Below are 10,977 nucleotides of genomic sequence, written 5' to 3' on the forward strand. Positions count from 1 at the left end.
TTTCTGCTCAAGAGATGAAAGTTTATTAAGTTCCATACAGCCTTCCTCCACACACTTTGACCAACGCCTCCATTCCCAGAGAAGATGGACGGGTCCATCCCAGGGTGCACCTCAGGCTGATCCCTGCTGTTTGTACTGTCTCATTGTTTTTTGGATCCAGTACAGAAAGCTGGAGATTCTGGTGTAGACATTTGGAGCCGTACCATACACGTCTCCATAGGACACAATGCCCTGGGCCACACCGTCACACACGAGCGGGCCCCCGGAGTCACCCTGCGGGCAGAGAGAGCAAGGGCTGAGCCCTGCTTCTTCAGGCCTAGTCTCCCTCCCACCCTGGGGTGGGTGGTCTTTGTTAGGGGTCCTGGCTGACATCAGGGTCCTGTTGGTCCCGAGGTTTCATCCTTGCATTGACAATCCTGCTGCTCCACCTGCAGGAAGCCCCTGCCCATTTGTGACTGTGAAGCAGTGCTCACCCCCCAGGGACACAGGACTGAGACCAGATAGGAGGACAGGCTGCGGACACAGGGACGGGGTTCATTCCCACAGCCCCCCGTCCTCACAGCTCAGCTGGGCCCAGGGTTTTGCATGGACAACACTGGGGATCTCACCGAGAAAGAATTCTTCCTCTTGTTTGGATCTCCAGCACATATCTGCGTGACGGGGATGTAGTTTCTGAAGCGAGCGATACATCTCTCCTCACTTTGGACTTCAAGGTCGACCTCCTGTAGTTTGTCTGCAGAGGGCATATTTACCTCCAGTCGCCCCCAGCCGGCCACACTGCACATCATCCCTGGATTCACCTTCTCGAAGCTCCTGGGCAGACTGATGGGGCTCACTGCATCCGTCATGTCAGCCTTCCTAGTCAGCTGAAGGTAGAGGACAAGCATTCTCACCTACTGATGGCCCACAGAAGCCGCAGGACAGTCATGGGGTTGCCTCCTCACAGCCCTGGGACCACAGAAGGGGTCATACAGGAGGAGGGTCAGGAATGAGGTCATGGGGGATGCAGGGCCCTGGATGGAAGGGTCCCGGAGTCAGTGCAGCCACGGGTCCCACCTGCAGTAACATGATGTCGTTTTCAAATGTTTTATCATTATAATGTGGGTGCGGGAAGGCTCTCCTCACGGGGATGACCTGCTGGGTCCGCTCTCGTTCCATGATGCTGTGGGCCCCCAGGGTGACATCAATTGAGCTGCACAGAGAGCAGAGAGAGGGCGGGTGTCACAGGAGAAACGACCCAGGAGCCAGGGGGAAAGAGCTCAGCTTGGGACAGGGCAAAACTTGGGGCGGGGCAGGGGGAGGGTGTGGCGAAATTCTAGGTGATGGGCCCTGGGGCTGAGCGTCTCTAAACTGTCTGCTCCCTGGCAGCCTGGGCAGGGTGGCAGTTCCTGGAGTCCACGGAGGGTGTTCAGTCCTGCACAAGCTTGACTGTCTCGAAGGAAAACAGGAATTTCTCACATTTGCACTGTGGGCTCCAGGCCACAACCTTGGTTTCCTTATGTTCCAGGTTTGATCAGTCCCTTCCCTCCATGCGCGACTGGCATTGACCTGTCCCTCTCTCCCCAGTGCTCACCTGTCCTCTGAATAGCTTCCTCTGTTACCTGGGTGCACAGGTCTACAGCTCTAAGAGGGTTCCCTGGGAGGCTCAACAGAGGCATGGAGGCCCAGGCCCTGCTCCTCACCTTCCCAGGCAGTGAGCTGCTGTCAGCACGAAGTCCTCACGCACAAGGAAACCCCCACATATGTGAGGTTTCCCTGAAATCTTGAACCGAAGAAATGCCATGTAGGGACGGGAGTGTGGCTTGGCCTCATGGCCCCCGATGATCTTCCCTGAAAGAAAGATTCCAGCCTGCCCGCTGTGCTCAGGGAGCCAAAATTTGAAGAGGGGAGATGGGATCACGGTTTTCCTGAGTTCAGATAATTTCTTAGATGGACCAGACCCAGGCTGTGCATGAGTGTATTGTCTGAGCAGGTCCATCCTTGTGGGGTGGGACTGGGCCTCTGAGGGTGGGACCGTCACTCACCTGCCTCCCCAGTAGGGGACAGAAGAAGGGCCACCAGGAGCAAGAACAAGACCATCTCTCCAGGAAGACTGCCCAGCTCTGAGCAGCTGCTGCTTCCTTCTGGTCTTTTAACCCTGAGTTGTCCCCTCCCATACTCTGGCCTTATCATGTGAACCTTCTCTGAAAGCCTCAAACCACTTTTTTGGAGTCAGAGTGGACTGTGAATTTGGATTTAATTAAAGCGTCTGCTGAGTTTTCATCCATTGGGTGGGGCAGGGGTCGGGGTTGGGGGGGCGGTGGTTCCATCAGCCAGTCCTTAAGCCCTCAGGTGCCTGAGCCCCAGAAACCTGGGCCTCATGATGAGAGATCAAAGAATGTTTTCGTGTGGTTCATTTGAGATCACCAAGGTGATTGTGCATTGAGACCCCTTCTTCAGCAAGAATGTGAGAAATATTGGAAATGAGATTCCTTGCTTCATGTAGAGGAGATAAACCATCATGATCAAACTATAAAGGCAAGATCCATGGTGTGAAATAGACATAATGCTGTGAAAGTGATGCTGAAGAGGGCTTATTCCCCTTACTAAAGGACTCAGTGGTTTAAAATAACAGCAACATTGCTTTACCCATCTGCATTTTGGTCCGGGTACAGTGTGGATGGCATCCCTCTACTCACCTTGGCATCAGGGTTGCTTGAAGCCTGGAGGCTAAATCACTTGCAGGATTGCTCACACATACCCAATGGTTGGTGCTGGCTATCCACTCGGCACGTTGGTTTTTCTCCACAAGAGTCCCTCAAGTAGTCTCACTTCATGGGATTCTTTGGCTCCCTCATAACACAGCGGTTGGTTTCCCCAGAGTGAGCATCTCCTAAAAACTGAGCCAACTAGAAGCTGTGCTTTTTTCATTACCTAGATTTTGATGTCATATGGCACCTATTCTACCATATCCCACTGCTTAAAGCAATCAAGAGCTCCCCTCACCCAGGTTAAAGAAGGAGGGCCCTCGACCTCCTTTGCTGCAGTCACATCCCATATCTCCATGTGGGATGGAGACAGGCAAAGGCAGTCGTGTCCCCATCATGAAAATGGGGGAAGTCATGGCATCAAAGAAATTGTTGTTTCTAAACATCTTGATCCCAAGCCTCTTAAAAAGAAACAGGACCTTAGTTAAAGAAACAAATCGCATGGTCAATAGTGATTCTGGCAAGAGAGTCACAGTGAACCAAGGGGTGTCCTCATCCCACACGGACTCGGACACCCCGCACTGGACAACCTGGATGAGATATCAGAATACAAGTGAGGTGAGGAATGTTGCCTTCCACAGGGAATGCAGAAGGGCATGGCAGCCCACTCCAGTATTCCTGCCTGGAGAATCCCATGGACAGGGGAGCCTGGCGGGCTACAGTGCATGGGGTCACAGAGACTCAGACACAACTGAGCGACTGTTAGTACTACTACTACGTAGGGAGTGAACATCCAAGGGCTGTGAGGAGGGTGTTTGCACAAGGGTTGACCAGTAGGTGGTAAAGGAGCCCAAGGAGGATTCAGGGACTCCAACAGAAAAGGGCATCTGGTGGGATGTGTCAGAGCAGGACAAATAGGGCGAGGTGGGCTTTGCTTTGAAGTGGCTGCCTGACATGGATCACCAGGGCCTGGGTGGGGAGAGCAGGGGATGCACTTGGAGAAGATGAGTAAGAGAAGTGTTTTATAAATCTCTGTGGGGACTAATCAAATAATTAAGCATATTAAGGCAAGTGCCCCGATTTCTTACTGTCTGAAGATTAGATGGTATTGGTGGCATCAATGTTAATTTCCTGGCTTTGATGGTTGAATTGTGGTCGCATAAGCAGTCCCTTGTTTGTAGAAATTGCACTCTGAAGTTTTTGAGAACTGATGGAACACCATGTCAGTAACTTTACTCTCAAATGGTTCAGGAAAATAAAAGCTTTTGTATCATAATTGCTACTTTTCTGTAAGCCTGAGATTACTTCAAAAGTAAAAGGAAAGCCATAGCCTTCACATATATGAACAACAACCAGTTTGAAGATACATTTGTAAAGATAATCTGTCACAGCAGCAACAAAAAACATAAAAGAGCTTGAGAAACATAACCAGAATTGTGAAACACTATTTGAGCAAAATGTTAAAGGATTCCTGAAAAATATATAAACAGACTTTACAAATAGAAAGACAGTCTTAGTTCTATGATAGGGTAGAACCACAGCAAAAAAGCACTGATTCTCCTGAAGTTAATATAATAATGTGATTTCGATTAAAAAAAATTTTTTTTTTCTCCTAGTGTTAGGAAGTTCTAGCTAATGTCTAAAATTTATTTGGAAAATAGCTTGAAGGAATAACTAGTCAGATATCAAAAAACATCCTATAAGATGTATTTTCTGAAAACAGTGTGTTCCCCACTCATGATCAGACAGACAGACCAAAGAAAAAGAATAGAAAATTCAGACACATTCCCAAGCACATATGAAAATGTAGTTTACACTAAGGTGACATTTAAAAAAAAAATCACTGGGTAAAAGTAGTACTTTTTAATAAATGATACTGGAGCAATAAGTTAGTCATACATCACATAAACCACCTGAGTAAGTGCAAAATATGAGAGACAAATGTATGAAATAAAGCCATAGTAATAAATAAATGTGGATAAATCCCTTCATAAAATTAGAGGTCTAGCAATGACTCTAAATACAGAAACATTAAAAGAAGAGATTGATAAATAAATTGTGATATGTAAAATAGTTTATTTTTTTAATTTTTTAATTATTATTATTATTATTTATAAAATAAAGTTTACATCTCAAAGATCAAGCATAAGCAAAACCAAAATACAGACAACAACTTGGAAAAAATTATTGGAACATATATCACAATCAAAGAGTTGATCTATATAAAAACAAAGAGTTAGAAAATCTAAAGAAGAACCAAGCAGTACTGAAGAATACAATAACTGAAATTTAAAATACACTAGAAGGAATCAATCAGAGAAGGCAATGGCACCCCACTCCAGTACTCTTGCCTGGAAAATCCCATGGATGGAGGAGCCTGGTAGGCTGCAGTCCATGGGGGTCACTAAGAGTCAGACACGACTGAGCGACATCACTTTCATTTTTCACTTTCATGCATTGGAGAAGGAATTGGCAACCCATTCCCGTATTCCTGCCTGGAGAATCCCAGGGACGGGGGAGCCTGGTGGGCTGCTGTCTATGGGGTTGCACAGAGTCGGACGTGACTGAAGTGACTTAGCAGCAGTAGTAGAAGGAATCAATAGTAGATTAGATGATACAATGGAGTGTATCAGCATAATAGACGAGAGAGTAGCAGAAATCACTCAACCTGAACAGACAAAAAAGAGAGAGAGAGAGAAAATATTTCTAATGAGGACAGTTTAAGAGAACTCTGAGATAATATCAAGGATACTGATACTCACAGTATAGGAGTCCCAGAAGGAGAAGAGAGAAGAAAAGGGTTAGAGACCATATTTGAAGACATAATAGCTGAAAACTTCCCTAACACAGGAAAAGAAAGAAATGTCCAGGTCCAGGAAACACAGACAGTCCCAAACAGGATAAACACAAAGATGACCACAGTAAGACACTGTAATTGAAAAGGCAAAAATTAAATATTAATTTTATATTAATATGAACATTAAAATCAGTAAAGGAAAAGCAAAAAAGTTATGTTTAGGGGAAAGACCAGATACCAGCAGACTTTTCAACAGAAAATTTGCAAGCCAGAAGGGAGTGGCATGATATATTTCTAGTCAGGAAAGGAAAAAAATCTTATAACCAAGAGTACTCCACTGGGCAGGCTATATTTGAAGGAGAAAGCTAAAGTTTTACAACAAGCAAAAGCTAGGAGTTCAGCAACACAAAGACAGCCTTATAAGAAATGTTATATGGTCTTCCCTAAATGAAAGAGAAAAGACCACAACTAGAAGTATGAAAATTATCAAAGAAAAAGTCTCATTGGTAAGGAAAAATGAAGGTATATGTGTCTGGGAGAGAGTGATGGACAGGGAAGCCTGGCATGCTGCAGTCCATGAGGTTGCAGAGCTGGACATGACGGAGCAACTGAAGAGCAACCTTCAGGGTAGCTGTCAACTACGTACAGAGCCAGTAGGAAAGTCAAAGATGAAAGTAGTAAACTCATCTGTATCCACAATAGGTAGTTAATGAATACTTGAAATAAAAAGCCATGAAATACAATGTCAAAAAAATGAAAAATGAGAGGGATAAAAATGCAGAGTTGTAAGGATATGTTAAACTTAAGAGGCCAGCAATTGAAAAGAATTACAGTTACAGAATACAGATGTATATATATTGATATATATATGAGCCTGATGGTAATCACACACCAACAATCTATACTAGATACACACACAGAAAAAAGAGAAAAGAATCCAAATGTAACACTAAGGATAGTCATCAAATCACAAGGGAAGAGTGCAAAAGAAGAAACAAAAAAAGAAGCACAGAAACAACTAGAAAACAATGAATAAAATGGCAAAAATTACCTACTGATCAATAACTACTTTAAATATAAATGGACTAAATGAGCCAATTAAAAGACATGGAATACCTAAATGGATACAGAAACAAGACTCATACGTATGCTGCCTACAAGAGACTCACTTCAGATCTAAAGATACACACAGACTGAAAATAAGGGGATAGAAAAAGTATTCCAAGCAAATGGAGACAAAATGAAGGCCAGGCTGGCAATACTTGTATCTGACAAAATAGTTTTAAAATAAAGACTGTGACAAGAGACAAATAAGGACATTACATAATGATCAAGGGATCAATTCAAGTAGAAAATATATCAATTTTAGATATATACACAACCAACATAGGAGCACCTAAAAACATAAATATTAACAAGCATAAAGGGAGAAATTGATGGTCATGCAGTAAAAATATGCAGTAAAAATATGAAGTAACACCCCAGTTACTTCAATGGACAGATCATTCAGATAAAAAATAAATAAGAAAACAAAGGCCTTAAATAACATATTAGACTAGATGGATATATGTTTATCATATATATCTATATATATATATATGATATATATATACACAGACACACATATATCTCTTTCTCCAGGAAGTTTGAAAGGGTCCGTGACCAAGGAGACTGGAAGGTCATTGCAAGGACAGGAATTTTATCATCTGAGAATCATACAGAGGAATCTTATCTCAAGTATCTCAGCTAGTGGGATTCTTTATTTGGTGTGGTGACTCAACACTTTACTCTTAAAAGATCTTAGTGGTCTTATGTTTATTGGGCTAGTAGCCTTTCACTGACCATCACTAATAGGAATGGAAATACCAAGTTACCAAGATGTAACACAGGGAGTCTCATCTTCCCTTGGCAATTAGGATCACCCACCTAACTTGCATAGTAAGTTTATCTGTCTGTCTATTGCTTTCCTACAAATTAAGGCCTCTAAAAATCAGACGCGTCCAAGATCATAGAGACAGAAGTAAAACTTCTGAGACTGACTAAATCGGTTTAATAGTAGGAATGAGAGCCACTCCTATGGTCGCATCTTTGTCTCTAGAACCATGTATTCTAGCTATGAGAGAAACAACACCCTATACTCACTGCTGGCTTAAAGCATACACCACATCCTGAAAGACAGCATCCCAACCTTGAAGGGGGTTGTCTTTCCACTATCTACATTACGAAGTCCTACACAATGCTCAGGCCAGCTGTTTCTGAGTGATACGGGACCTGAACTCATGGCTTCAACGTTCTTTCACAGTAAAATGTTTGTTGGCCAAAAGTCGCGTTGTGTGGGATACAGAGACAGGAAATAAACCCTGCCAGACCACAGTGAGTGGTACCGACAGCAGCGTGGTCATGGGCAGGGAAGGCAGAGCCATTCCTGTTCCAAGCACATTCCCTAACAAACTAGCAGGGGCTTGACCTTTCAGGTCCATCATCCCCAGAGCTGGCCTGGCGCTGGCGGTTCTCTCCCCAGGAATACTGGGAAAGGGCCGGCCTTTAGGGTAACTGTATCCCAGAATAATGACACACGCCTCAGAGAGGCACAGTGTTGTGTGTTAGGGGGAGGGCGGCACCAGCCAAGACCTGGAACTCAGGTTCAGCTCCCAGGCAGCTCAGCACAGCCGTGAAGACCCTGGAGGGCTGGCGGATGGAAGTGTCTGGTGAGGGGAGACCAGCACAGGGAGATCCTTGCCCAGCAAAAATCACATATTCTCCAAACCAAGACCTTCCCAAGGATGGAAAGTCTAGGTCGTCTTGGACCCTATGGAGCAGAAGTAATGGGACGGCGTTTCTCTGTTTGTCCAGACCACGTGGGCCTCGCTGACTGCAGTTTGGTTTCCACAGGCAGGAGCTTGCAGCCATGACACGGAGCCTGTTTCTGATCCATCCCACGGATGAGTGTTTAGAATCAGCTTCTAATTGCCTTTCAAATGGGTGTTCCTACCGTTTGAGCATGTGCAATGACATTTCTACCTGCTATCTTAAGAGTGGGCTTCCCTGGTAGCTCAGCTGGTAAACAATCCACCTGCGATGTGGTGAGACTTGAGTTCGATCCCTGGGTTGGGAAGATCCCCTGGCAAAGGGGAAGGGTACCCACTCCAGTATTCTGGCCTGGAGAATTCCATGGACAGAGGAGCCTGGCAGGCTACAGTTTATGGGTTTGCAAAGAGTCGGACATGACTGAGCGACTGAGCGACCAAGCAGAGCACAGCACATTCAGAGTAAAAAATAAGGCTGCCCTGTTCCTTCTCTTCCCTCCCTGCTGCCCCCTCCCCCGGGGGCGAGGATGCTCCAGTGAGCAGAGCACTATCTTCATGTCTAGAAACAAAATGACTGATGTTCTAGAGTTACTTGTAATAACACTCTTCTCTGGGTGAGAACGAGGGGCTTCTCAGGAGGCCCAGCCCTGCTCTGGGCCAGCTCCCCTGGCTGTGGGGTTACAGGTCAGCTCAGGTAGCCCCGTCCCCAGTAGGCAGGCCTCTGTCCTGGAGTTGCAGCCCAGGCTGTGCTCTTGGAGTCGGGGACCCGTGGTGTGACCCGCTCCTTCCTGCCATGTACACAGAGCAAAGAGTAAGGAGTTCACCCTGAGCCCCAGGACCAGAGAGGTTCATGGTTTCCCCTGATGGTGCTCAGCTTCAGCCCTTGCAGGAGGGCCGGCCCTGGAGGACAGGTGTGGGTAAGCAGACCTGGGTGACGGCTTTGCATGCGGTTTAGGGGAAGAGATGGTGGGAGGGGGAAGAGGAGGAAGCAGAAAACAGCAGAATCCTGTCATTGCCTTTCTAAACACACAGTGAGTATTTGTCAATAGGAGTCAGTGAATAAATAAGCCACCAGCCCTTCGAGCCCATCTGAGAGACAGTTACTGAGCTGTGGGCACCCCCAACCCCGCAGTGTAATTCTGAATCAGCCCCAGGGAAGGTGATCTGGTTTCTGCAGTCAGAGGCCTTTAATGGTTTTCTTTATCCAGGGCAGGAAATTTGAGACTGTGGTGCAGGACCCTGGAGGTGACACATAATTTTGTCCATAGGAGACAATGCCCGGGGGCTACACTGTCACACCCCAGAGTCCCCCTGAGGACACAAAAGGGCAAGGACTGATCCAGCTCTCCTCCTGGTCCTGCCCCCCCATCTAAAGACCCTCTAGGCGATGGTGGCCTTACAGGGCCTCCATCAGAGCCCAGGGCAGGCCCCTGGGGGCTGCTCAGCTCTCAAGCCAAGAGCCTGGACATTGTCAGTGCTTCACTGCACCCAGGAGGCAGCTCCTTCTCCTCCCCCAGGTCCCTGATCTGCTCCACATGAAGACACTGCGGGATTGTTGACTCCGGGCTGGTCTCCAAGGACAAAGAAGCAGGGGTCGGGCTAACACTCAGAGTGAAGGACGAGCCTATTTCCCCATTCAGGTGTGCTCTCACGGCAGCAGGTAATTACACAGAACCCAGGGGGCAGCCTCCATCCTACACATCAAGGCGGTTCTACTCCTGGGCCGAGGAGACAGAGTTAGTGTCCCCCTGTCCTCACAGGACTGACCCTCTCCCTCTGTGTTGCCCACAGTGCTGGACGTGGTGGAGGTCACACAGGCTAGTGTGGTTGGGAGCAGCCGTTTGTGGCTGCGGTTCGTGCAGGACTTGTGACCTTGTCCCTCCTCTTATCAGCTCCATGTACTCCTTTTGCAGAAGTGAGTGACACAAGATCTTCTCTGCATCTCACATCAAAGCTGCACAGATGGTAGATCTTCTCTTATCGAGGTGGAATGTGAGGAGGGCCCAGTGTGAACCAAATGCATCTAAACCTGAGGTTCTCAACTGAAGCTGATTCCTGCCCAGCTCCTTTACAATGCCCTGCCTACCACCCCACCCACCACATCACCACCAACATGACATCTCCCCTGGGGGACATTTAGCAAAGCCTGGAGACACCTTTGGTTCAGAACTTGGAGGAGAGGGGGTTGTTGATACTGTCACCTAATGGGGAGAGGCCAGGGATGCTCTAAACACCCTGCGATTCAGCATGTTTGTAGTGATTCTGAAGAGCCCTAAAGATGACTCAGAGTTGATGATGAAGGCCTGGAAGGATCTGCTCTACTTTCTTCTTTGAGTTTGACATAGGGGTCCTGCCACTCCAGGGAACCCCTTTCTCTTCTTTCTCTCCCTGTTGTTCTTCACTGTATCCTCTCTGTCTCTTTCACACACACACCACACACTCACCCCTTTCAAGGCTGCTGGAATGCCTGATGCTGGGAGAAGAGAGAGGAGACACACGCTCAGGTCTGGAAGCCAGGTGTTCACTGAGACTTATTGGGAATTCTGTGACCTAGAGGGGCCTTCCTGAGGATTAGGGGCATGATGGGGCTTTAAGAGGAAAACCAGAGGCAGATGCAGGGTGAGTGGCACAGAAGACCTGCCGGAGTCCTGCTCTGGTTTCCCCTCAGGCTGGCCCAGGTTCCAGG

The 10,977-nt window shown here is 46.9% G+C and overlaps 1 protein-coding gene across 1 annotated transcript; it reads right to left on the bottom strand.

Annotated features, from left to right (window-relative positions):
• LOC133067954 (mast cell protease 1A-like) lies at positions 1-2,127 on the bottom strand. The gene is made up of 5 exons (XM_061159040.1): positions 2,025-2,127; positions 1,683-1,830; positions 1,057-1,192; positions 609-866; positions 1-273 (listed from the first exon to the last, which is right to left on the bottom strand). The coding sequence occupies exons 1-5, from the start codon at positions 2,077-2,079 to the stop codon at positions 112-114; spliced, it is 759 nt and encodes a 252-aa protein (XP_061015023.1). The 5' UTR covers positions 2,080-2,127; the 3' UTR covers positions 1-111.
• Between the last annotated feature and the right edge of the window lie 8,850 nt (positions 2,128-10,977).

Source organism: Dama dama, chromosome 13, assembly GCF_033118175.1.
Source record: "Dama dama isolate Ldn47 chromosome 13, ASM3311817v1, whole genome shotgun sequence".
Classification (NCBI taxonomy): Eukaryota; Metazoa; Chordata; class Mammalia; order Artiodactyla; family Cervidae; genus Dama; species Dama dama.

What these genes read in the sequence shown, in the direction of transcription:
- LOC133067954 (XM_061159040.1), bottom strand. Translation starts at nt 2,079, where the DNA reads ATGGTCTTGTTCTTGCTCCTGGTGGCCCTTCTTCTGTCCCCTACTGGG. An exon ending in GCAGCTCACTGCCTGGGAAG is followed by an intron (nt 1,193 to 1,682) that starts GTGAGGAGCAGG and finishes CTCTCTGTGCAG; the next exon opens with CTCAATTGATGTCACCCTGG. An exon ending in AGAGGAAGAATTCTTTCTCG is followed by an intron (nt 274 to 608) that starts GTGAGATCCCCA and finishes CTCTGCCCGCAG; the next exon opens with GGTGACTCCGGGGGCCCGCT.